This window comes from Phascolarctos cinereus, unplaced genomic scaffold (assembly GCF_003287225.1).
Source record: "Phascolarctos cinereus isolate Bilbo 61053 unplaced genomic scaffold, phaCin_HiC Scaffold_8;HRSCAF=390, whole genome shotgun sequence".
NCBI classification, from domain to species: domain Eukaryota; kingdom Metazoa; phylum Chordata; class Mammalia; order Diprotodontia; family Phascolarctidae; genus Phascolarctos; species Phascolarctos cinereus.
This window is the reverse complement of record NW_027556291.1, coordinates 73,222,306-73,249,145: the sequence shown is the minus strand read 5'-3', so window position 1 is coordinate 73,249,145 and position 26,840 is coordinate 73,222,306. Positions and strand designations below refer to the sequence as shown.

The following is a 26,840-nucleotide window of genomic DNA, read 5'->3' as shown; positions in this document are numbered from 1 at the left end:
GGGGCCAGCAGGGCCAGCGCTTTAAGTGCCTGCCCAGGTGGAAGAGAATCTGTAGGACTTGCGGCGCCTGGGGGCGGGCGGAGAGGAGACGCGGGGCCTGGGACTGTGCCTGGTGCAGGGCCCAGCCCCTGCCTTGCCTAGGCCACTTTTCACTGCGTGGGGGCCACACCTACCCCGGGCGAGCCAGGGCCGTCGCCGCAGCCTTCCCCAGGGAAGCCCCGGGAATGCAGGAGCCCGGGAGGGTATGGGGACCGGCTGCAGGCCCCTGGAGAGGGCCTCCGAGGCGTGGTGCTTACCCTGGCCTGCCCTGGAGGGGGGAGGGACAGCCCTTTGCCCGGTCCCAGGGCCTGGGTGTGCCGCCAGTGCAAAGCCACCAATTACCCGCACAGGGCCGGGTGCTACAGGTGCCATTCCCCGAAGGTGGAGGACCTTACACCGGAGAGCGGGCCAGCTTTCCAGGCGTAGGGGTCCGAAAGATGCTCTGATCGGGCCGGCCGCAGAGGGGCAGGCCCCGATCTTAGCTTCTTTTCGCACTTGTGCCGTTGTCTTTGCGTCTATAGCAGAAAAATGTCAATTTGTCCCCAGTACATGGCGGGGGTGGGGTGGGGGGTAGGGGGGGCACTTACTAGGTGATTCTATCTTTAAATCATTCAGATTTTAAAAACATGTTGAGAAGTGTGACCGGGCAGTGCTATTTTGGAGATACCTCTTGGAGACAGCACAGCCCAGGAGAAGAGGGGATTCCTAGAACAGAATGAGTGTGCTTCTGCAGGAACCGACACTAAAATTGAACATTGGACACTGATGGGCATCTTTGATAACCAGGAGGGTTTTTTGTCCTCCAGAATAAATGGACTGGGCTGTGGACTGAAACTCTCCAATTTGTTCCTCAGAAGACTGAATTCCAAGTGGATGATGAAGAGATCTTTTGGGAAACTTGTATCTCCTGACTCATAGAGATATGCATGGTTAGAGCCCACTTCTGAATAGGACACTTATTTGAAGTTCTTCTACCTGTTCTACATTGATACATCGTATGATGCTATTTAACTTTGAGATGCTATCAATTTGTGGGTGATGTTTGATTAGGACCACAAATGCATGGAAATATGAAGGTATTGGTTCTTAGTTCACATTATGTTATGTGGTTTGCACCTTATGAACAAGAAGTGAAACTGGCAGCTCTTGAGAGACTGGTTAACAGTTTAATAGGTCTGAAGGATGAATCACCTACTAGCTTACTACACCGCACTGCAATTGCAAACCAAATGCAGTTGTATACCCCATCTGTTTCACTGATTGTCTGGGCATCATTTCTTGACCCAGGAGTGCACAGACCAGCTTCATTCTTGGGGAAGCCTGGCCCTGAAGAGAAGGATCTAGCTCTTTTTCTTTTTGCACTTGGGCTTTTTATGCCATCACCCCCAACTTGAAGTGCTTGTGAAAAATACCAAAAGTTTAGGGTTAGCTCACGTCTAGGTTCTCCCCAAAAGGGGTAAGTAGAAAGATACTCCATATATTCATTCCTTTCACACAAAATAAATGCTTATCCACAGGAGATTCGTGGGTACACATTATCAAAAACTTAAGCAAGAAGCCAGAATAGCATATAGTTATTTTTATCCTCCCCTAGGAGGATGACATTAAAATATTAAAACATTAAGTATTTTGTGAGACTAGTAAACTAACATTTTATCTTTACCTCAGCTCTGTACTGTCCAATCAACTCCCTCCAGGTCCATTCAAGTTTTGTGGCAAGCCAGACCAAAGAGCTGGGTCAATGCTCATGCCAGTGGTCATCTTCTCCAAAAAGCACTGGTCATTGCCAGGGGGCTCCCAAACTCACAGGGTAGCCTCTAAGGCTGGAAATAACCTTCTCAAGATCTCATCTCAGTCACTGTAGCAGACTATCAGGGCTCTGAGATCCAGTCTCAAGCTTGCTTAAACTAACACATGTGCATGCAGCTGCCAGACTGATAAAAGTAGTGGAAAGGAGGCCTCTCCCTACCCCTCACAGTAGAGCTACTGCCACTGTCAGGGAGCAAGTGAAGAAGGAAGACACCCTTCTACATAAATGAAGTGAGAATAACTTTTAATACCATAATAAGATAGTTTATCAACTTAACATAGCCAGTTCCATTTTGTTTTAAGCTTGTATTTTGTCACTGAGCTGTTTTAAGTGATTTTTCTTTAGTAAGACAAGCACTGGTGTGATATATATATATATATATATATATATATATATATATATATATATATATATATATGTATATATTAGAAAACTATGTAGAAAACATCTTGGATTGCATTGATTTTTTGGAACAACTGATCAACATGTAGACCTTATAATGAGAAAGAGTATCAATGAAAAAATATAAACATCTTTATCAGTTATTTTGAAATCAAATACCAGTCAAAGTAAGTGGTAACTTAGGAACACCCATAGTTAAAAGTATGAAAAAAAAAAACTCCCCTGAGGACCCAGTCATCAGCTTGTTACTAGGATGGGACTAGGGCTGGCTCCTGCTCTAGCCTCCAGCTTGGACAGAGTCTGGCATGAAAGAATCACAGTCTCTAAGGGGGAAGATTGCATTTGAATGCTTTGATGAATAAAGTTTGATTACATGCACTGAGAAGTGTAACTCTAAGAAATGAGAGGACATTCCTGATGTACCCCTTCATGGAGATGGGAGGGCCACAGATATTACACACTGTATGTTTTCGGACTTTTTCAATGTATTGATCAGTTGTGATTTTTTTTTTTACTCTTTAAAAAAATACTATGTGGTATAGTATTATATGGTATAGTCTGGGAGGGGGAGGAGGGGAGTAACTATAGTGATGTAAGTGATGTAAGGACACATTAATAAAAACTTATTTTAAAAATATTTTGGTGTAACAGTGACTATCCTGGCCCCCACTGCCTGAAGGCCAGGTCTATTACATTTCATTTCTTCCTCAGAGTTCTCCTTAAGGGTACCCTTAAGAAGGCTTAGGGAGTGTCTGGTCTCTGCTATTTGGTTGAAGCCCTCACCAATTGTGTTCCCCCCATTTTAAGGGTCACCTGCACCCCAGTTCCATTTAATCATTTAATACTGAGATTAGCTTTTAGAAAGGAATATTTACTTCAATGGTAGCTATACCTTTGAACACTCACTCTCAATACTTCCAAGGCACAATCCCCCCTTATATCCCAACAATCCCTGGGCAGGGGACGGGGATCAGATTCCCAACTTCACTCGGTTCCTCCCCTGGATTTGCATCCTAATAGGTGCATTGGGCTAGCAGCAACATCCGGCCTGGAATTCTACCTTCAAAATCATCATGGTTCCAGTTTCCAGGTTCAGAGAGTCCAATGTCCAATCCCACAGAACCGAAAAGGACAAATGAAACAGACAGACCAAAACCCCAAACTCAGTTCTCAGAGGCAGAAGGAAAAGGTGATGAGAGCCTTTCTCCCACAGCTCAGTGAATGGTGCCTACAATTTGAGTAAACAGGTCCTTTACCCCCAGGGACCCTTGACAAAAAAAGAGAGATTTCAGTAGGGTAGTTTTAAAGATGCAGCCTGTTTTAGCTATGCTGCCAATGGAGAAGCTACTCCCATCTATGTGGGAGTGGGATGCAGAATGGCTTTCCCCAGAATCAGGTTCTCTACTATCTCCCCAATGATTGCCTCCCTCTTAAGTGATCTGGGCATGCTGAAAGCCCAGTTACATTGATTACTGTATTTCAATATGTTTTCCTTTATAATCTTATGTATTTTATGCATTTAAAAACACTTTTTACTTCAAGAAGGAGTCTATAAGTTTCACCAGACTGCCACAGGGGTCTGTGACACCAAAAAGATTAAGAAAGCCTGCTCTAAAACCACCAGCAATCTAGTTGCCAGATGGGATCCCCTGGTCACCTGGCAGCTAGGTGGGCCTGGAGTGTGGAAAACCTGAGTTCAAATGCAGCCTCAAACAGCTACTAGCTGTGTGTCCCTGGGTACGCCGCTTTTAACCCATCTGCCTCAATTTCCTCAACTGTAAAATGGGGTTAATAAGAGCACCAACTTCCCAGGGTTGTCACAGAAGATCAAATGAGGTACTACTATATTTGTAAAGTGCTTAGCACAGTGCCTGACACACAGTAGGGACTATTAAGTACTTGTTTCCTTCCTTTTCTCATCTTCATCCTTCTTGATCTCTCCATTGCATTTGATACCTGACCAGTCTTTCCACTTGAATACTCTCTCATCTCAGGATTTTCATACTTGTGTATCTTTTCTTAAAGCTGGTGACTAAAGAACGCTGAAAAGAGTGGATCTCTCTCCTCTCCCACTCTTGCCAACTCTCACTGAGTTGCTTCTCATACATATATATATATATGTATATATGTATATATATTATATATATGTATATATGTATACACACACACACTTTTTCTGATTTGTTTTGCTATTGACTTGGCACAAAGTAAGTGCCATATAAATGTTAGCTATTTGCTAGGTGTGCATCATGTAACTGGTATTTAGTGACTGCAAAGGAGTCAAAACTTGCCCTAGCTCCACTTTCCCCTACAGGAAACAGCAGTCAGAAGTTTGGCTTGGACTTTAAAATCTACCACCTCTATTACAGGCACAGGGCATTGATCTCCACCAATGAAAAGTCCCAGACTAATGGTCTTGGGGACTCAGCTTACACCCCCCCCCATCATTTCCAGTCTTCTTACTTGATGTTCCTCACACATGAAAGCCCTCTGACTCCAGATATTTTCACTGGCTCTCTCCAGGGCCTGAAATTTTCTCCTTCCTCATTTCTGCCTCTTGGCTTCCTTTATGTCTCTGATAAAATCCCACCTTCTACAGGAAGCCTTTCCTGATCTTAATTCTAGTTTCTTCCCTCTAGTTATTACTTCTAGTTAATCTTGTAGCTGTCATTTGTACATAGCTGGTTGTGTATATTGCCTCCCTGATTAGGCTGTGAGCTCCAGGAGAGCAGGGAGGGTCTTTTGCATTTCTTTGTATGTCCAGCACCCAGCATAGCCCCTGCAACAGAGACACTAATAGGACAGGCTTAACAAATGTCTGATTGACTTGTAATTTACGTCTCCTTTGCATATTGTCTTCCCCCATTAAAAGTAAGCTCTTTCAGGACAGTATTTGCATCTCCAATGCCCAGCACAAAATGTGCCCTTAACAAAATGTTGGTTTCCTTCTTTCCTAGCCCTGGGAGACAATACTCACTAGACTGGCTCCCAGTTCTCCACCCATTCCTTCTCAGCTGGTTCATCATCCAGCCCAATCCTGGAAGTGAAGGTGTTGCCCAAGGCTGTGTTCTAGGTCCTTTTATCTCTCTCCAGTCTCTCACTTGGTGATGTCACCAGCCATCATGGGCTTAATGGCCTCTACACAGACAATTCCCAGATCTATGTATCATGCTCTGGTCTCTGTCCAGAGCTTCAGTCTAATATTGCTAATTACCTATTGGATATTTCCAACTGAACGTTCCAGAGTCATCTCACACTCACCTAAACAAAAGCCATTATCTTCCCCCCACCAAAAAAAAAAAAGAAGAAAAAATACCCCACCAAAAATATTAAACTTCCCTCTTTCTGCTGAAGGCCCTTCCGAGCCTCTATTATCTCTTGAAGTCTGTCCAAGCTCATAGCTGTTGTTTCCCACCTTTGGACCTGAGGGGCTCATCTTCTGATGTCATATCTTTTACCATCGTAATACTGTCCTTGGGGTTTTCTTGGCAGAGTGGAGTTGGTTTGTCATTTCCTTCTCCAGTGGATCACCTTGACCTGTCTTGGGTAAGCCTGCACAGCACAGCTCATAGTTTCACTGAGCTAAGCAAGCCCCTCCACTGACACAAGGCAGTGGTCCAGAGGCAATCAGTTGCCAAATCTTGACATTGCTACCTCCAGGACATCTTTCAAGTTTAACTCCTTTTCTCTACTCACATAGAAACCATCTTAGTTTGGCCTGATCACTTGTCAATTAGACTATTGCAGTGGACTCTGACTTAATCTTTCTCACTACTCATCTTCCACATGGCGACCAGGACTTTCCATAAGTATACAACCATGTGACCTACTCAATGGACTCCAGTTGTTCCCTATTACCTCTAGGATGTCTGGTTTTTCAAGCCTCTCTCAATCTAGCTTCCCCCCCCCCATTATACATTACTTCCGTTCTAGCCCTCTAAAGCCCATCCAAATCGGTCGTCGATCTTTCCTGCCTTTGCACTGGCTAGAATGCACTCCCTCAGCGGCAGCTAGGTGGCGCAGGAGATAGAGCTCCGGCCTTGGAGACACGAAGGATCTGAGTTCGTATCTGTCCTCAGACACATAACACTTACTAGCTGTGTGACCCTGGGCAAGTCACTTAACCCCGATTGCCTCACTAAAAAAAAATAAAATAAAAAAATAGAATGTACTCCCTCCCTACCTAAACCTCCTTCAAGACACAGGTCATACCACCTCCTACATAGGATGTTTTCCAGCTTCTCTCTCTACTGATCTATTGATCTATTATGTTGTATTTAACAATCATCATTTTTTAAAATTCATGCTGTATATAGAAGGTCATGGATCTCCTTGTGTCTCTTGTAGTGGGATCATGGCGGGGGGGGGGGCCGCAAAGGCAGTTTAGTTACTTTTGGTCATACTGCTTTGTAGAATGTTTGGACCAAGTCACAGCTGCCCCAATAATGCACTAGTGTGCCTGGCTCGCCCATGCCACCCCCAACACCACCAATGGATCTTTCTCCTCCATAATCTTTGCCTATTTGTTCTGTGTGAAACCTCGGACAGAGTGCACAGGCTTTGACTGACCCTACTGTGTGAGAGCTCTGGGTGGGAGAGGAGGGGCAGCCCACTGCAGAGGTGGGGGTAAGGCAGAGACCACCAGCTGGGGCGGGGCAGAGGTGCTGCCTGTGGGTAAAGGTCAGTGAGGCCACCAGCCAGCCAGATGTAGGGTAAGGGGGTCAGAAGGGCTGCCTTGGGGAAGAAAGCAGAGAGGCTGCTTGGGGGGGGGGTCCGAGAGAGACCACCCACTCGGAGTCAGAAGAACTGTGTTGCCCTCGGGTGTGTGTGTGTGACGTAAGCTGCCAGCCCCAGAGGTGGGGGGAGGATCTGAGAGGCCGTTCACCCAGGGGGGTAGGGGAGGCAGAGAAACCTCTCGTTCCTGGGGGGATGGGTTGGGGGAGGTCATAGAGACCACCCGCCAAGGGGGGAGGTGGGAGGGTCAGAAGGGTTGCCTGGCGGGGGGAATCAGAAGCCCTGAGTAGGGGGCCAGAGCCCGACCGCCCCGAGGGGTGGGGGGCGCCCGCGTGATTGCCCGGAGGAGGGGGACAGAAGGGCGCGCCGCGGTGGGGGGGGGCAGAGGGGGAGGGTCAGAGGGGCTGCCTGGGGTGGGGGCCCTTCCCAGGCCCGCGGCGCCCGCCGCCTCACGCACAGAGGTCGCTAGGACAACAGGCCTAGCCGAGCGCCCCCGGGCCTCTGTGACGTAGGCCGGCTGCGGACCGGCTTCCCCGCCCCCGCCCCCACCTCGGTCTCTTTTCCAGCCGCAGTGGGAATGGAAACATCTGTACCACGTGCAGGCAACCAAGCGTCGGGCTCTCGGCGCTCCACCTCCCTCCGCTACGAATCCCAACGCTCCTCCTCGCGAGATGAGCTCGACGACATGGCCGCCTCGAACCAAGGTGGGCCCGGGGGGGCACCGGGGGGCCGTAGCCGAATGGGGAGGCGGAAGAGGGCGGGAAAGCTGGGCAAGCCGCCCGCACGCGCGGGAACCTTCGGGGGTCGAAGTCCAATCTGGGGTGGGAGGGGAAAGGGGGGGAGGGAGGGAACGGACCGAGGGCGAGGGGAGGGAGCCGGGGAAGGGAGCAGAGCGAGGTGCCGCAGTGCACGCTGGGGCGGGAGGCCCTTCCGCGCGCGCGCCTTCCCCCGACCCCTCCCACCCAGGTCTCTCGCCTGGCTTCCCTACCCGGCCCTATTATTCACCTTGGCTGCCTTTGGCCCCTGCTCTCTAGAATCTGGCCTCTCGGTGGGGAAACTGAGGCGAGGCCGCCTGGCCGGCAGGGACGTGGGTGCCCTGGCCCACCTGCTCAGCGGGAGCGTCAGGAGGCCTTTTTCGGCCAATTAACCAGGACCGGGAACCCCTTCATTTTTCAGAGGGAGAGGAAAGCACTTGGCTCCCATGACCACCCAGTCCTTCCGGGGTGAAGAGCCCGGCTTCCCGGCCTGCATTTTGCCCAGCGTGTCCTTGGTCTGTGCTGTGCCCCAGCACGGGCGGGGCTGGCTGGATTGGGGAGTAGAAATCCCACTGTTTAGGGACTGGGATTCATTCGACCAGTGGCTCTCCCTGTGGGAACTTGAGCAACTTACATACTCGATCTCATCATCTTTAGATGATCTCTAAGGCCCCTGCTGTTTCTAAAGCCTAGAATTGGATCCTTATTTGATTCCTGAATACTGACAGTTCTTCTTTTTCCTAAGTCTTCCTAAAGCAGCAGACAGCATGGTAGAGTGCTGTTCTTGGAATCAGGAGAGACTTGGATCCTAATCCTGCCAATCAGTGGGCATTCAGGGCTGTGTGACGATGGACAACTCTATTTTCTGTGCCTGCTCCTTCATCTCCAAAGTTAGAATAACCTTGACACCTGCCTCACAAGGCCACTGTGATAATCGAATGAACAGTAAAACAGGATATGAGATTTTCTTGCTTTGGAAACTCCTTCAGCCCACACAGATCCATACCTGACATAGTCTTAGTTGCCTGAGTGTCCAAGAAACCAAGTGACTGGCCCAGGGTCACACAGCTAGTAAGGGTCAAAGCCAGAATTGGCTATTCCTTAGTCCATCATCAACTGATTCACTCTATCCATGATACCTTTCTGTAAAAGCACCACGTTATTACCATCTAATTTTCAACTTAGAGACGATGCTTCCCTTTTTGGGGGGGGAGGTAAAGCTTAAATCTATAATTTGGGAATTTATTCTAATTCCTCTTAAACCGGTTTTCAGCCTGTACCATCTATTGGAGTGATATGTTCCATAATTTTTAGGATGTAGTGAATGATTGAATGAAATTACTTGGTATCACTGCTCAGAAAACTCAGTTTAACAGTTGTTTTTGTAGAATATGTTCTTGTCGGATATGACATTGGTCATAACCCTGAAACAGAAATTCAATTTTTAGAAATAGTATTTTGGGGCAGCTAGGCTGAAGTGGATAGAATGCCTGGCCTGGAGTCAGGAAAACCTGAATTAAGATGTGGCCTCAGACACTTACTAGATCTGTGTATGTGACCCTGGGCAAGTCACGCAACCCTGTTTGCCTCAGTTTCCTCATCTGTAAAATGAGCTGGAGAAGGAAATGGCAAACCACTTCAGTATCTTTGCTAACAAAACCCCAAATGGGGTCATGAAGAGCCAGACACACTGAAAAACAATTCAAAAACAATAAAAGCATTCAGGGCCATCCATGATTTGGCCCTAACCTGCCTTTCCAGCTGCATCTCCCATTGCTAGCCTTCATATGCTAAGTGCTCCAGCCAAACTGAAAACCCCTCAATCTTCAGATACACTGAATGATTTTCTGCCTCCGTGCTTTTAGTTATGTTGTTTCTCCTGCTGGAATTTCTCTCTTCTCCTTCAGCTCTCACTCACCTGGAACAGGCCTTCCCAACTTAGATACCATCTCCTCCGTGGAGCCTTCCATATTCCCCAAAGTATTTCCTCTTCCCCTACTCATTTCTCTTTTCACCTAGAACAGGACTTTGTATCTTTATTATATTTTCATGTTATATTTTATGCCATCATACCACAGCTATTTTTGTATAGCATCATTCAGTTTCACAAACTAGATATCATCCTCGACTTCTTGCTATTTCTCCCCCCCCCCATGTCTAGTCTGGTACCAAGGCCTGTCATCTCTAACTTTGTAACATCTTTCCAAATTTCCCCTTCTCCCTTCTGACACTTCCACTTCCCTGCTTCAAGCCCATATCACCTCACACCTGGACTATTAATATAGGTTGGTCTCTATCCTCCATTCAGCCACCAAAGTGATTTTCCTAAAGCCCAGGTCTGATCATTTCACTGCCCCTACTCCTGTGGCTCCCTGTCACCTCCAGGATCACATACAAATGCTCTTTTTGGCATTTGAAGTCCTTCATAACCCAGCCCCTTTCCACCTTTCCAGTCTTACACCTTACTCCCTGCCACACACTCTTGGATCCACTGGCCTCCTGGCCATTCCACCAGCAAGACCCTCCATTTCTCGGCTCCTGGCATTCTCTCTGACTGTCCTCCATGCCTGGAATGTTCTCTCTCCTCCACTATTGACCTCCCTGACTTCCTTTAAGTGTCAACTAAAATCCCACCTTCTACAGGAGGCCTTTCCCAATCCCTCTTATTCCAGTGCCTTCCTTCTCCTGAATATAGCTTGTTTGTTTGCTTATTGTCTCCCCTGTTAGATTGTGAGCTCTTGGAGCTGTCTTCTGCCTCTTTTGTATCCCCAGTGCTCAGCACAGTCACTCCTGGCACACAATAGGTGCTTAATCACTGCTTGTTGACTTGAAGAAAGTAGACTTAGAGTCAGAAGACAGGCTCCAATTTGGGTCATGGGATGTAGAGTAAATCATCAGAGCTCTGCTCCTCAGTTTCCTCATCTGCAAATTCTAGTTAATATTTGTACTACCTACCTCTCAGTGTTTTCAGGAAGAAAACTTTTTGTAAATAGTAAAGAGTCATATAAAAATTTGGAACTCAAAATTTTGTGGAAGTAAATGTTGAAAACTAAAAATTAATTAATTAAAAAAATGAAAATAAAAGAGTCATATAAATGTGAGACATTATTATTATACTGCTCCTTCTCCTAATCCAAAAGCTTCTGACATCAGGGTTTGCATCTTTGCATTTTTTGTATTATCTAGCATTTAGTAGGTTTTCTACAAATATTTTGTGATTTGATCTTAATTTAGTTTGTTCTGTTACCCCCCCAAAAATTTCACTTGTTCACTCTCCATGTTTCTAGCAAAATTTGATGGGAATTTTGACACCCTTGACCTTGCTGAATTTGCTAAGAAGCAGCCATGGTGGCGGAAGCTGTTTGGACAGGACTCGGGGCCCTCTGCCGAGAAGTACAGTGTGGCCACCCAACTCCTGATAGGCGGGGTCACTGGCTGGTGAGTGACAGCACCGGAGGTGGGTGGGGGCTCCAAATGAACCTTGCTCTTCCAGTTAGGCCCCTAGTGATTCCACTTGGCTCAAGGCCTGGGCTGGGCCACGTAAAGTTGGATGGCTGACTTCAGGTGCCATTTCCTCCATAAAGCCTTCTCCCTCATCTCCCCGCCTAGGGCAAGTCTCCTCTTCCTTTCAGGTCTAGTCTAACTTCTGTCATGAGGATCTGATGAAAAGGATCTGTGAGGAGGGCATGCTGTCTAGATCTGAGAAGGGACCTCAAAGGCTAGTCATGGAAGGTAGAATCATGGAGGTTCCATTGCTAGAAGGGACCTTAGCAATCATCCAGGCCAAACAGCTCCCAAACAGCCTGCTTCATGAAGGAAGTGGGGGCCTCACCCAGTCCAGTTCCCCTTCCCCCTACTCCACTGGCTACCATCCCTACTAGCTTTCTTCCCTTTTGTGGCTAAATTTGAGTCAGTGCCTCCTCTTCCTTCTAAACCCTCTGCAGTCTAGCATCTGACCTCATTCCACTGAAGCTGCCCTCTCCAAAGATCTCAGTGATCTCTTCATTGCCAAATCCCATAGCGGCTTTTTCTCAGTCCTCAGCCGCCTTGGCCTCTGTAGCTTTGGACACTGTCAATCACCTCTCTAGGTTTTCATGTCACTGCTTTCTTCTGGTTCTCCTACCTATCAGATCTCAACTTCTCCAAGTTGCCTCTGCTAAACATAGGTGTCTATTGTGGTTTTTGGGGTTTTTTGCAAGGCATTCAGGGTTAAGTGACTTGCCCAGATCACACAGCTAGTGTCAAATGTTAGAGGTCAGATTTGAACTCGGGTCCTCCTGACTCCAGGGCTGGTTCTCTATTCACTGCATCACCTATCTGCCCCAGTGGGTGTCTATTCTGTCCTGGGCCCTCTTCTCCTCTCCCTCTAGACTATCTCCCTTGATAATCTGATTGCTCCTATGGGTTCATTGATCATCTCGAAGCAGATGATGTACAGATGTGTTTATCCTGGTGGACAGGCAGACAAGCATGGATTAAGCATTTCCTTTGTCTATGCCAGGCACTAAGGCACTGTGTTAAGTGTTGGGGATATAGATACAAAGAGAAAGACAGACAGTCCCTGCCCCCAAAGAGCTTCCATTCCAATGGGAAAAGATAACACACAGAAGGGAGCTGAAAAAATTGGACCATATGATCTCTAAGACCTCTGATGTTCTGGATGTGAAATCATTTAGAAAAGTTATAAGCACCATTTAAAGTGGTCATACACATTATTGAGTCATTGTTCTAGGCAGCCCCCAGCTTCAGCATGGGCTGTGTTCCAAATGTGATCATCTGTGTGTCACTTGTTTGGGAAAATGGGTTTCATATTCCAAAGAAACACTGTTTTCAGTGCTGGGTTGTTAGGTTTCCGGGCCAGGCTCACAAACCTTCCTGCAAGTGAGCCCCAGTGGTAGGGGCAGCTTGGGGAGGGGAAGTCAGGAGAGTAGTGCTGCTAAGACTGGCCCTCAGGGTGTGGACAGAAGGTCAGAAGACAGGTGTTTGACCCAGGACTCCTGTGCCATTGCTTACTCAGTTGTGGATAGAAAGTTCCAAAACACTGAGTGCATATGTTCCTGTGAAATGTTTTGGAAGTGTAGTAACTCTGCTGAAGACCCTCAAACAAAGCAGTTTTCAAAACCTGCAACTGTATGAAAGTAGCATTTTAAAAACCTTTACATCTGGAGAAAACATAGTTTAAATTGAAGCCTCTTCACAGCTCCAAATACCTTATAAACCTCTTCTACCTTGGGATCTCTTCTCCTGATTGCTCTTCTAGGGCTGCGTTCATTCTACAGTGTCTCCTGAGTATGAATGTCATCTCTTTGTTTTATTTTATAGGTGCACAGGTTTCATCTTCCAGAAAGTTGGAAAATTGGCAGCAACAGCAGTGGGTGGTGGATTTTTCCTATTACAGGTCTGTATAGAGAATATGAAATGAGCTTAGGCTTCATAGGATCCTAGCTCTAGAGTTGGAAGGAAGCTTAGAGGCCAAGCCTAAACAACTGAGGAAATCGAGGCACAGAGAGGGTTAAGCAACTTGCCCAGGGTCACAGAGGTAGGAAGTGGCAGAGATGGGTAGAAATCTGGAATATGAAAGGGAGAGGTGAAATGACAACATTATAAGGTGATAGAGGGATTTCAGAAGCCATGAACATGGAAGTGGTTCATTGTGGGCAATGGCAAAGTCAGGGGCATGACCCTCTCTGTGGGGGGCTGAGATGGGGTCCAGGAGCAGCTTGTGGGAAGTGAGTAGATTGAGGAATTGGGAGGTTATAGTGTTTGAGAGAGTATCAGTATTTATGCATGTTGAATCCTCTAGTATGAGGTCAGGAGTTGGGGAGGGGAGAGACCGAACAAGGCACTGAATTCATTGAGGAAAAAAAAGGTGTGTAGACAACAGCTATCACAATCTTCATTGGGTGATAAATATGGATTGAATGAACCTCAAAGGAAAAGAGGTTACTGAAATGATGGGGATAGAAGGAGAGCCTGTAGTAGGTAGCAATGGGAAACAAAGGGTGTTCCAACTCCCTTTCCATGACCACTGTGTTAGTGGATGTGAGTGAAAGGGATGAGAAGGGAAGCTATGTCATTAGGAGGGAGCCAGGTCTCAGTGGGTGCAGGAAGATGGAGGGAGCAAGAAAGGAAAAAGTTTACGATGAAATCCAGTTTGTTACCAATGGAGCAGGCATTCCAGAAGGCACCATGAAAGGAGTGGGTAGATCTGGAGTAGAAGGTTGAGGGAGTTGGGTTGAAGGGGATGGGAGCAAGCAGTAAAGGCTAGAAAATGGAGTTTGAACAGTGGCAACCAGGAGTTCAGAGTCACTAGGATGGGGTGGCTGTGATGGTATGGAAGTATGTCTATCATTAAGGAATGAGTTCAGGTAGGTTATCATTGTGCACGGGGGTTTGTCTGTGGGTGGAGTTGTCCCAGGGCATAAGGCAGCTGTGTATGGCTGGAAAGGTGGAGGGGGGGGGGAGGGAGGTGCCAGTAAGTGTGAAGAGTGCTCAGGATGGTACAAGGCAGGCCTGACAGAGTTGTAAGTGGCTGTACCTAAAGGGTACCTGGGCTGTACTAGCAGCACTGTCTCTGATTTGACGTTGATCCATTAATGACTGTTATTTGGGGCTGGCTCTTCTAAAGCACCCCTTTAGAACAGCACTTCTTAAATTGTGGTTCCTGACCCCATATGGCAACAGTAAAAGGTTTCTAAATGAGCAACGACCAAAAATTAATTCGAAATCAAATGTGTAATGAATCGGAGATGTTTTTGGAGCAATCCTCGCCCAGGTTGCAGTGAGCAACTTCACTGCAGCCTTGGTTCTGAATATAAAGCATGTACACTTTTCACTTCACATGCCCTCAGGCCATGCAATGCCAACCAACACTGCTGAAACTGAAAAGGAATCCCAAGTGGAAAAAGTTTAAGAAGCCCAGCTTTATAACATTTCCCATCTAGCCAGCATCTCTCTATATATGTCAGCTGCTGTGATGGCATGAGAGACTTAGGTGCTTTGCTGAAGTCTAGGTGTACTGTGTAGCAGTTCATCTTAGCCCTTGTAGTGATCCTGTTAGAAAGAACCAGTGATTACCACTTCCTTAAATGCTTACAAACCATCTCTTTAATGAGATGTTCTGCAATTTTTCCAGGAATTAAAGACAGGCTTACTGACCTATCGTTTGTAGAATCTGCCCTCTTCCCTTTTTGAAAATGGAGACATTGCCCTTCCCTGGTCTCGTAGTATTTCCTGCTCTCCACAGGTGAGCATTTGGGTGAAACACACTGGAGGGGAAGAGAAGAAGCATTGTTGTTATGGAAGTCTGCCTAAGCTTATCAGAAGGAGTCATTGAGCTGAAGACTTTGGGCAGCAGAGACGTCACAAATTTGCCATGGAGGCCTGGGGTATTGGGGCTGCAGAATGTCAATTAGCCCTGTATCTGCTGGAGCTTGCTTACTCTCTGCCAAAAGCAGAGTTTTTAATTGATCAATTTTGCCTTTGCCTTAATGATAATTTCATTCTTCAAAAGATGGAGGAAGCAACAAAGGGAAACTGCTGTTCCTAAACAGATTTCTATCTAACAAAGTGAGATAGGTTGCTAAAATAGAAACGATGGAAAATTTGGGGGCAAGTGACCATTTCATTTTAGAATTCATGATAGAAAAGGGAAAGGCAATCCAGGCGTAGTTTGACGCACCTTAGATTTTGAAAGATCAGTAAGTATTTATTAAGCATTTCCTGTGTCTGGCCCTGTGATTACCTTTGGCAATACAAAGAAAGGCAAGACCCAGCCCTTGCCCTCAAGGACCTGACAGTCCTTGACAACATGCAAACTCTTATGTATAAACAAGCTCTGGATGGTAAATTGGAGCTAATCAACAGAGGGAAAGTACTAGCATTAAGACAGGGCAAGATGGGCTTCCTCTTGAAAATGGGATGCAGGGATGAGGAGAGCATTCCCGGCATGGGGAGGGGGGCAGCCAGAGAATATCTAGAGTCAAGAGATGGAGGGTCTTATTCAAGGAATAGCAAAGAGGCCAGGGTCATTGGATCAAGGAGTAGTGGTGGTGTGTGTTATTAGGAGGGAGGGTGTAGAGTAGAAGATTGGTAAGGTTTGGGGGTTGGGGTCAGTTATAAAGGGCTTTGAATGTCAATCAGAGCATTCTGCATTTACTCCTGGAGGCGATAGGGAGCCACTGGAGTTTATTGAGAGGAGTGGGACATGGTTGAACCCGGAGCTTTTGAAAAATCACTTTAGTGGCTGAATGAAGGCCAGACTGGGACAAATTTTAAAGGATTTAGTGATAGGATGCCATGACCTAAGTATGAGTTTTAAAAAATATATTCTTTTTTGGTTTTATACCACTTTCATTTCTAAATAGATCCCTCTCTCCTCCCTTACTTACCCAGTGAACCATCTCTTATAGCAAAGAATATGAAAAAAAAGAAGAAAAACTAGCTTAGCTGAACTTAGCTGTTTAGCGAAACTTGCTAAAGTTTTGCCATGTAAAGTAAAGCCATGAACTGAGGCTGACAGTTTATGCAAGATTCCCACAGCTTTTAGTGCCTTCCCCTGGAAAGAGAAGCTACTGTCTCTGGACTTTCCATGTTGTACCTATTTACATTGATGTTGTCTCTCCCATTAGGATGCAGACGCTTTGAGGGCAGGGACTAGATTTGCATTTTCTTTGTATCCCCAGTTCTACATGGTGCCTAGCCCATAGTAAGTGCTTAATAAATGCTGTGTCACTGATTGATTTTTCTTCATACAGTATCCTACTCTTTTTTGTTTGTTTGTTTGTTTGTTTTTTTGGCTAGGCAGTAGAGTTAAGTGACTTGCCCAAGGTCGCACAGCTAGTAAGTGTTATGTGTCTGAAGCTGGATTTGAACTCAGGTCCTCCTGAATCCAGGGCCAGTGCTCTATCCACTGCACAACCTAGCTGCCCCTACAGTGCCCTACTCTTGCAAGGAAGGGAAGGAAGTGAATTTTCTTTGGAGAATCAAGAATCAAATTATGAAAATTCAAATAGAAATCATTTCTGAGGAGGAGGAGGGGGAGTTGTCTAGAGAGAGTGATCTGGATCCAGAGGGAACTGACCAGACCAGCGCAGAGTTTGAAAAGACATCTCTAGGAGATGGAAGCAAGGGCAGTTAACGTAGGTGATTGAAAAAAAAATCAACATTCTCTAAGAATAGTGTCAAGAACACTCCACCTTGGTGTGCTGAGGCAAGCAGTGCTGGGCATATTTAGCTTAGAGATGAGAATATACCAAGCATACATAAGAGCTGGGTTCCAGTATTTCATGGGCTGTTATGTAGAAAAAGGATTAAGTTTGTTTTGCTTCACCCCAAAGGACAGAAAATGTAGAGAAGCCACTAAAAGGTAAATTTGGGGCTTAAAGTCAGGAAAAATGGTCTTAGCAAAACTATCCCAAAGTGGAATAGGAAAAGGCTGCGGGAAAAGGGATTCCCTTCTGTCTTTGAGATTTTGTTTAAAAAAAAAAAGGTAAATAAAAACAAACAAAAACAGTCACAAGGAGCTTGCAGAGACATGACAAGAGATGAGATGCCACAATGTGGCAAATGGTTTGTGACCAACAGAGCGATAAAACAGACAGCGTAGCAGTTCCAGGGAGGTGGTCAACTGATGGCTTCATGAAGAAGGGGAATTTGGGAAGGTAGAGAGTGAGCATTTTAGAGAGGGAACAAAAGGCCATAGTCTTGAATAGACATGGTGAGTTTGGAGAATGAAAAGGTGACACTTTGGACTGAAGTATAGGGCACTTTGAGGTTGGAAAGTTAGATGAACAATGAAAGCTAGCTCCTCCCTCTTAGAAAGTTGGTGAACTGCAAATGTGCAGTGAGGTATGTTGTATAACATGGTCAGTGCATCTGTTTTGCTTAACTGTACTTTGTTATGTCATTTCCTTCTCCAGCTCATTTGACAGATGGGGAAACTTGAGGCAGACAGGGTTAAGTGACTTGACCAAGGTCACACAGCAGGTGTCTGAGGCAAAGTTTGAGCTCAGGTCCTCATGACTCCAGGGCTGGCATTTTATCCACTGTGTCTCCTAGCTGCCCCAATAATAATAATTACTTTAGATAAAGAACCACTTATCAAATCTAGATTATTTTAGGGTGATTACTTTTTCCTACAGATAAATGCTTTAATTTAAATTTAGGAGCAGAGACTGTAAGACTTGAATGACGTTAGCAAATATCTAAAAAGGTGTTCTGACCAGTTATGTAGGGAGGAAGAAGGAAGAGTTGAGATAGAAAAGATAGATGGTTGGTTGAGAGGGAGAGGAGAGTGGGGAAGGAATAGAGGGAGAGAGACGTAGGGAACTCAGTAGGTTCCAGGGTGTTAGGTGGCCATACTCTGTTCACCTGATCTATGGCCTTTCAGAGATTTGATCTCAGAATTTGAGTTCAGTGTTGGTAAGATTGAACCGAAGCTGTCTCCTTTGCCTGTCTGTTCCTAGTCCCATTTCAGTGGGCCCCATCCCAAGCCTCATACAAATGGCCAAGACAAGCCACTAAACCTAAGCTGGGAGCCACACCAAGCATTGAGGGACAACTGTGAAAGAGAAAGGAAATAACAATTTTGCAGAAGTGCCACATGTTTCAGAGATAGGTAAGTTTGCCCTGGAGAATCTATGTGAAAAGGAGAGGTTTTTGAATAGTAAAGAGAGAAGAAAGGTGATAGATGGTCTATTGGGACACAAATGTTCATTTAGGTTTATTTCAGCTCTCAGACACCGAAGCCTCGAATGAATTCTGGAAAATCAGAATGTTCTATTTAGGTGACCTCATTTATTTAAGAAATTCTTCTCTTTCCTATCTCTCTTTTAAATCTTCCAAAATACAGATTGCAAACCACACTGGTTACATCAAGATAGACTGGCAGCGAGTTGAGAAAGATATGAAGAAAGCCAAGGAGCAGCTGAAAATCCGAAGGAGCAACCAGCTCCCTACAGAGATGAAGAGCAAAGCCGAAGAGGTAAAAATGCTGCTTTGTGAACCTCCTTTCTCCCCCTACCCCCCCCGGGGGGGGCACAGAAAAATAGGATAAACCCACCAAGAAGTCTCATAGAGGCAGCTCGAGCTCCTAGTCAAGCTCACTTGGAGCAGTATTCACTTAGTGAATGGTCTCTTCCCCATTTAATCAGTCTGAGCAGTGAGCTGCTGACATGGCTGGATCCCATCCATATACCTTTTTCCTGGTCAAAACAATTTCCCAAAGTTATAGACATCCTGTGGCTCCATGGCTTCCAAGGTCCAATTAGCAGGCCAGTTGGCTTCAACTAATATTTGTCTTTTGCAAAACTTAAACAACAGTTAGTGCAAAGGAAATCCCTCTTTGGTGGTGGTTTTGAAAGGAAAGGATTGACTTTTCTATCCTATGTTAAGCATTTTGGAAATGCAGGCCTGGTACCAGGGAGCAGTCGCCTTCTAAGCATCTGGCTCCTGCTCATGCCTGAGTGAATTCTCTCCATACAGTGGCAGCTCTGCCCAATCAAGAGGATGGTCACAATCACCAGCATTTTCTTAAGTACTTTGGTGGTCCTTCAACTAAGCCAAAAAAGAAATATGATTTGCATTATTCGAGAGAGTGAATTTCACCAATTCACCAGTGAAATCATGAATCCTTGAAATATTGAAGTGTGCACACACAAAGATCACATATGTTGCCTATTTGTCTTATGTTTCTTATAAGCATTTTGTAAGGGAAATCTTACTGGAAAGTAGCATAGCCAAGTGGAAAGATTTACTGGATATGGACTCCATTCCAGGTCTGACACTGACTATCTCTGTGACCCAAGTCAGTCCTTAACCTTTGTGAACCTCAGTTTCCTCACCTGTAAAAAGAGAAGTTCAGGCTAGATGATTTCCTTTTCGGCTGTCACATTCTTTGCTTCATTCATTCAGCAAATAAATGCACATAGACTGAGAAATCTTCCTATCCTGCCCCAGCCTCTCTGCTGACCTCCAGTCTCACATCTCCAGTTGCCTTTCAAACATCTCAAACTGGATATCCAGTAGATATTTTAAATTTATTATGTCCAAAATGGAACTCATTATCTTTCTCCTTAAACCCTCGCCCCCTCCTACCTTCCCTGTTACTGTAGAGGGCAACACCAACCTTTCAGTCTCCCAGGCTTACAACCCAGGAATCATCCTAGACTCTTCACCATCTCTCACCCTGTGTTGTCCAACGTGGTGCTAAGACTTGTTGATTTCACCTTTGCAACATCTCTTGAATATGCCCTTTTCTCTCCTCTGACATGGCCCCCACCCTGGTACAGATGCTCATCACCTTACACCTGCATTATTGCAGTAGATGCTGGGCTGGGGGGGTGGGGGGAAGAGGGTTTGCCTGCCTCAGGTGTCTCCAGTCCATCCTCCATTTAGCCACCAAAGTGATCTTCCTAAAGTACAGGTCCAGTCATGTCACTTCCCTACTCAATAAACTTCAGTGGCTCCTTATTGCCTCCAGGATCAAATATAAAGTGCTGTTTGGCATTCAAAGCCCTTCATAACCAAGCCCTCTCCTACCTTCCCAGTCTTCTTACACCTTACTCCCTAACATATAGTTTTCAATCCAGTGACACTAGCCTCCTGGATATCCCATGAACAAGACCCTCCTTCTCTCAACTATAGGCATTTCCTCTGGCTGTGCCCCATCCCCAGAATGTTCTCTCTACACTCCAAATACTGACCTCCCTGATCTTTTTAAGTCCCAACTAAAATCCTACCTTTTGTCTGGAAGCCTTTCCCCCACCCCTTTTAATTTCCCTTTTAATTATTTCCTACTTATCTGGTACATAGCTTGCTTTTTAAGTATTTGTTTGTATATTGTCTCCCTAGTTAGATTGTAAGCTCCTTGAGGGCAGGGACTGTCTTTTGCCTCTTTTTATGTCCCCAGTGCTTAGTATAGTACACATTAGTAAATATTCATTGACTGACCAACAAAGATAGACTGCTCCTTGGAATGAACAGTACGAATCTCTTTTCCTCATCTTGCAGTTCCTCCATCATGGTGCATCATCTATGTCATGATCCTTCATTATGTGTATACACCAGGGGCTCTGTCTCTCTGTGTTCTCACTTTTTGATCCCATCAGATCCCATGGGTTTTATTGTCACCTCAACACTGCTGACTCCAAAATCTCTATATCTAATCCTGATTTCTCTGAGTTCCAGTTCTTCATCTCCAGATGCCTGTTGGAAATTTCCAGCTGGATATCCCATGGGCATCTCAAATTCCACGTGTCCAAAATATCTTTCTTTCTCAATCCTTCCCTCTCCCTCTTCCAAACTTCCTTGTTTGCATCAAGGACATCACCAGCCTTCCAGGGTTCTCAACTTCAGCGTTATCCTTAACTCTCCCTCTCCCTCACCATTGTCAACTCTTGTATCTGCCTCTACATCTCTCTTATTTAACCCCTTCTCTCTCTTCTTGCCTGGACTATTGCCACTCTCTCAGCCTCCAGTCTCTCACTCCAATCCATCTTCCACACAGCTGCCAAAATGATTATCCTGAAGCACAGATCTGACTCTATCATTCCCATGCTCACAATAAACTCCAATGGCTTCCTACTGCCTCTAGAACCAAATAAAAATTCCCATTTGGTGTTTAAAGCTCTTTGTAACCTGACCCCAACCTCCCTATCCAGCCTTCTCTGTTATGTTACTCCCCTTCACTCACTCTGAGGGCCCAACCAAACGGACCTCTATGATGCCCCATCTCCCATCACCATGTCTTTGCACTGGCCATCCCTATGCCTGGAATCCCAATGCCCTCCCTCTTCACTTCTGTCTCTTAGAATCCCCTTCTTCTTTCAAGGGTCAGCTCAAGCCTTTCCTCTTCCCTCCAGCTCCCAGAATTACCTTGGATTCATTTTGTATATATTCTCTATATACTTATAAATGAATGAATGGATGAACAAATGAAAAAGAATTTCTTAAGTTCTTACATTGTGCTAAGTGCTGGGGATACAAATATAAAAATGAATACACTCCCTGCCCTTAAGGAGCTTACATTTTAATGGGGGAAACAGGACATGGAGGAGAGGGTGGTCAGGGAGGAGTATTTGGGTTCGGAACTTTAAGAGAGATGATGAGGGGAGTCAGAGAGGATTCAATTTTGGTACATATTGTCTCCTCAGTAGAATATAAAGTCCTTGATGACAAGAATTATGTCCTTGTTGTCTTTGTAGTCCAGCACCTAGCAAAATTACAGAGAAGCCCTATGGGGGCAATGCTAGGTTCTCGTATTAGGTCATGCTCTAAAGTAATTATCTAATTCTTATATGGTGAAGCATGGTTACACTGGCAAGTTTGATATTGTTGATGATCACAGGAGCAATGACTGGAAACCTTATAGGCAGATTGAACCAATATGGTATGTTCAGGGGCAGCTAGGTGGCACAGTGGATAGAGCACCAGACCTGGAGTCAAGAGGACCTGAGTTCAAATCTGGATTCAGACACTTGACACTTACTAGCTGTGTGACCCTGGGCAAGTCACTTAACCCCATTGCCTAGCAAAAAATAAAATTAAATTAGAAATTAAAAAAAAAAACAACAGGTCATGGTATGTTCAGCCCCCAATTTAATTGTCAATGGAAAGTTTGGGAAGAGTGGAAGAATAATCTGCTACTGTCCCATCAATTTGGGTTCCTTGTGCTTTCAACCTCATTGGCCTCATATGGACTGTGAGGAAGCAGGAGGAAAAACCCAGGAATCCTTTTGTAAGTATATAAATTCCCTGGATAAAATGTGCCAAGGAACACGAGAAGAAACAGTTAATGAGCATGACTTTTATTGCTGGTTGGGACTAAATTATTTTTCCTATGAACACATCTCTGAAATTACAGTTAAGTCAGTGGGAATGATCAGATGTTGAATTCACATATAACTTTGTGGGTATACATTTAACGTATAAACCAAGGTGAGACATTATTGGTCAACATCAGGGAGCAGGGGGTGGTGTTCACAGGGTCAGGAAGACACCTTAAAGAAGATCATCTAGTATATCACCCTCATTTTACCGATGAGGAAACTGAGGCCCAGAGAAGTTCAATGAGTAGCAGAGCCAGGATTCAGATATGGTTCTTATGCCAAACCAGTGCTCTTTACACCCTGTATACCTCTAGAAACAGCAAGAAACACCTAATGGGAAGCACCTGAAATGTACTAGACTCCCAAGAAAAGAGACTAAGTGATCAGCCACAGACAGTTGGTGGTGGCCAAATCCTCGGTTCCATCACTTGTCCTCCTTGAACTTCACCCTCTTCTGCGAAATGAGAGGGTTGGACTAGATTCACCTTAAGACACCTTCCAGCTCTAATCCTATAGATGATTGTTAGTTAGCTTCATGTTTTAGAGATGCTTTGACTTTGTGTCCTCAAGGTCACAAAGAATATATAGGTTGTGGAGGGTGGGATGCCCCTTACTTTCACTTTGCCCCCTTCTCTCTAAATATGTCTTATGTCTGGGATGGAGGAAAGAAAATTCCATTCCTTTACCTTGTTTTCTTCATTGACCCTACAAAGGTGAACAAATAATTTTGTACCAAAGTTGGGATTACCCCCAAAATATTACTATGAAGTAGCTAGAAGATCCTTAATTTATTTTCATGAAAGTAATGGGTCATGCTCTGTCCTTAGCAAGGGAAATTGATGATTCTTTTTTTTCTGTGACCAGGTCGTGTCATTTGTGAAGAAGAACGTACTTGTGACTGGAGGCTTTTTTGGAGGCTTTCTTCTTGGCATGGCATCCTAAGGAGGAAGACTTTGATGACTACACTTTACATTTCTTACCCATGTCCTTCCTCAGGCTCTACTGGGCCAATCTCATACTTAGCACCTGTACTATGGGAGCAGCCTAACCCATGTGGCCATAATCTAAGCTCTAGGATGTTTGAAGAAAATAGATGACCTCGCCTCATTTGTCTCCTTACTGTCCTCGTAGCTCTTTTGAGGGCCTGCTTTGTAACTAGTTAGCTGTTTTCCAGGCCGTAAGATCAAGTTTCCTTTCCCTCCCTGTAAGACAGCTAACTGGGGAGAGATGCATTCTGAAACTCTTTAGCTGGCATCAAACCTGCCATGGACTCTTCCTGCTGGTCCCTACCTGCTGTCAATGTGTTCTGCCTTGTGGAGATGAATACATTTGCCCATTGATCATTAAAAGCTCTGACGGCTTGTGTTTTTTGTTCCTTCTTCAGTTAGTCTCAGAATGCAGAAACACAGTATGAAAGTCACTGTTGGCTTCACAGGTTTTCAGGGCAGTTGCCTTCTACTTCTAGGTATCTCAGCTCGTTGCACCTGAGTCATCCTTTATATTTTGAATGTGGACAGCAGCTAACTGAATTGAAAACTCAAGAGCCATCACTTAGAAAACCTTAGGTAATAAACAATTTTGGGGCAGCTAGGTGGTTCAGTGAATAGAGTGCCAGGCCTGGAGTCAGGAAGACCTGAGTTCAAATCCGGCCTCAGACACATAACACTTACTAGCTGTGTGACCCTGGGCAAGTCACTTAACCCCATTGCCTAGCCAAAAAAAGAGAGAGTGAGACACAACTAATTAACCAAAATAAATAAACAGTTTGCATTATTCAGTCTTCTCTTAAAGTTATATGCTTGACCAAACTCTTGACATTTTCCTTAACCAAAACAAAACCAAAAACCCAGCCTCAATGAATAAATGCTTCAAAACCAGGTCCTGAAAAGACTTTGTTGGGGCAGCTAGATGGCACAGTGGTTAGAGCACCGGCCCTGGATTCAGGAGGACCTGAGTTTGAATTCGGTCTCAGACATAACACTAGCTGTGTGACCCTGGGCAAGTCACTTAACCCCATTGCCTAACCAAAAAAAAAAAAGAAAGAAAAGAGTTTGTTTTGGGGCTTGGGCTGATCGCAACAGATAAAGGAAGTTTAGAGCTTCTGAGAAGTGATGGGAAGGCACAGCTAGTGTTCTTCTGCAAATGAGGCTCTCATCGTCTCCTTATGTGAGCATATGGCAGCAGTTTTAAACTACCTCAATTTACTACAAATGAAGCAAGTACCTCCGCCTCTCACCCTCGTGCTTGATGCTGTGAGGATTTAGCATTCAACAAGTTACCAGGAAGTAATCTTACTAGAGATGAGTTTGACAGGTGCTGAAGTGACCCCTGGTGGCATTAGGACACATTGCATGTGCAGTGTTTGCATTTGAGAGTTGAAAGCACTTGTGCATGCATTAGATGTTTTTTGATGCCACACCCCCATGTTCCATAGTAACTGTGTAACTGCATGTATAGCTGGAATATTAGAAGCACTTGACAAGCTACTGATTCAAATATCAGATGTTCTTAAATCATATTGCTATGAACCACTCTCTCTGCTAGACACTGATTTTTCTATAAGATTTTGTGTTTTTACAAAGGAATGAATATTAATCACATTTAAGTGATCACAAAAATTCTGCACTAGCCATCAGTCAGTCTCTGGTATAATTGTGGATGTAAAAGGAGCACTGGGTACCCTGAAGGACTTGACTTTAGATCTGTGTCTTTAATTTTGTTCAAAGCATTCAGGAAAGAGGATACTAACCATAGCACTCAGTGGTGCCAATTTGAACCAGCTTGCAAAAGATTGTTAAATCTTCATTGTGAGCCATCTCATATCAATGAGAAAGGCCCCCAAAAAGTACCCCCAAATTCCATGCCCCCAACTCCCCTCTCCCTCACCTTTGCAGAAAGGTTGTGCTGGAGCCACTCCTAGAGTCACTTGTTAAATTTTCAGTGTGAGCATTTCTGTGTACTTCAGAAATCTGCAAACTACAAATCAACCCTTAATTTATTGTTTTGTTGACTTCTAGACTTAAGATTAAGTGGTGGAGAAAATGTTAATAATGCAGATTAAACTTAAAAGAACAGTGTTTTAAGGGTTTACTAGCACATACCACCCCAACCCCCACCCCCTGCCCTTTATTTGAATTCTTCTCTATCTATAAATATCAGTGATACAAGTATGGAAGAACATGGTAAGTCTCTTATCACTAAAATGTTATAAAGTGGTTGAAGGTACTGAGCTTTATAGATATGATACAATCAGATTCAGAACTGGTTGGGTGGCTGGATTTTCAGTGTCAACACAGCAAGAGATTTCCAGTGGAGTGCCCCAGGAATTTGTGCTTGGCTCCTCTGAACTCATTGTTATTTTCCCCTTCAAATCCATCTGTCTTCCAAACTTCCCTCTTGAAATCGAGTGTACAACCATCCTTTTAGTCAAGTGGGTTTGAAATCTTGTCATCCTTCACTCTTCCCTTTCCCCTATTGCCCACTTTGTTCATTTTCTGACAAGATCGTCATTTGGTTTTAGGCCCTGTCTTTTCCAATCACTTCCTAGAGGTCTCCCTCAACTCCAGCTGCCAACTTGGCCTGAGCACGCCAATGCTTTGCTCAGAAAGCTCCAATTGTTTCTTTTTTTTTGTTTCTTTTTTCTTTTTTGGTAAGGCAATTGGGGTTAAGTGACTTGCCCAAAGTCACACAGCTAGTAAGTGTTATGTGTCTGAGTCCACATTTGAACTCAGGTCCTCCTGACTCCAGGGCCAGCACTCTATCCACTGTACCACCTAGCTGCCCCTAGTGTTTGGGGGTTTTTTTGTTTGTTTTTGGTGAGGCAATTGGGTTGAAGTGACTTGCCCAGGGTCATACAGCTAGTAACTGTTAAGTGTCTGAGACTGGATTTGAACTGGGGTCCTCCTGACTCCAGGGCTGGTGCGCTATCCACTGCACCACCTAGCCCCCCCGCAATTGTTTCTTATTGCCTCTAGGATCATACAAGCTCCTCTGGTGGGCATTGAAAACCCTTCATGATTTAACTCCGTTCTACCTTTCTAAGTTTGTTCCATGTTACTCCCCATCACAGACTTTGCATTCTTATCAAATTGGCTGACTTCCTATCATTGCATAAGACAATACATTTCCTGGGTGCCTTTGCATCCCACTATCTCCTCCCTTCCATACTATGAATGTTCTCCTCACTTCTGCCTCTGAGATTCATTCTCTAATTCCCTTCAAAGCTTAGTTCAAGTGCCACCTCCTACATGAGCGCTTTCTTGATTCTCCCTA

General features: G+C 45.0%; 2 protein-coding genes across 2 annotated transcripts in view; one reads left to right on the top strand and one right to left on the bottom strand.

Annotated features, from left to right (window-relative positions):
• Nucleotides 1-7,617, bottom strand: part of F8 (coagulation factor VIII) — a 137,647-nt gene extending 130,030 nt beyond the window's left edge. Inside the window, exon 1 of the mRNA XM_020975580.2 lies at nucleotides 7,535-7,617. Coding sequence (XP_020831239.1) covers nucleotides 7,535-7,572 — 38 coding nt within the window. The 5' untranslated portion in view covers nucleotides 7,573-7,617. The remainder of the gene's footprint in view (nucleotides 1-7,534) is intronic.
• On the top strand, nucleotides 7,563-23,917 carry FUNDC2 (FUN14 domain containing 2). The gene is made up of 5 exons (XM_020975587.2): nucleotides 7,563-7,689; nucleotides 11,028-11,178; nucleotides 13,063-13,138; nucleotides 18,593-18,724; nucleotides 23,433-23,917. The coding sequence occupies exons 1-5, from the start codon at nucleotides 7,563-7,565 to the stop codon at nucleotides 23,508-23,510; spliced, it is 564 nt and encodes a 187-aa protein (XP_020831246.1). The 3' UTR covers nucleotides 23,511-23,917.
• Nucleotides 23,918-26,840: the final 2,923 nt, after the last annotated feature.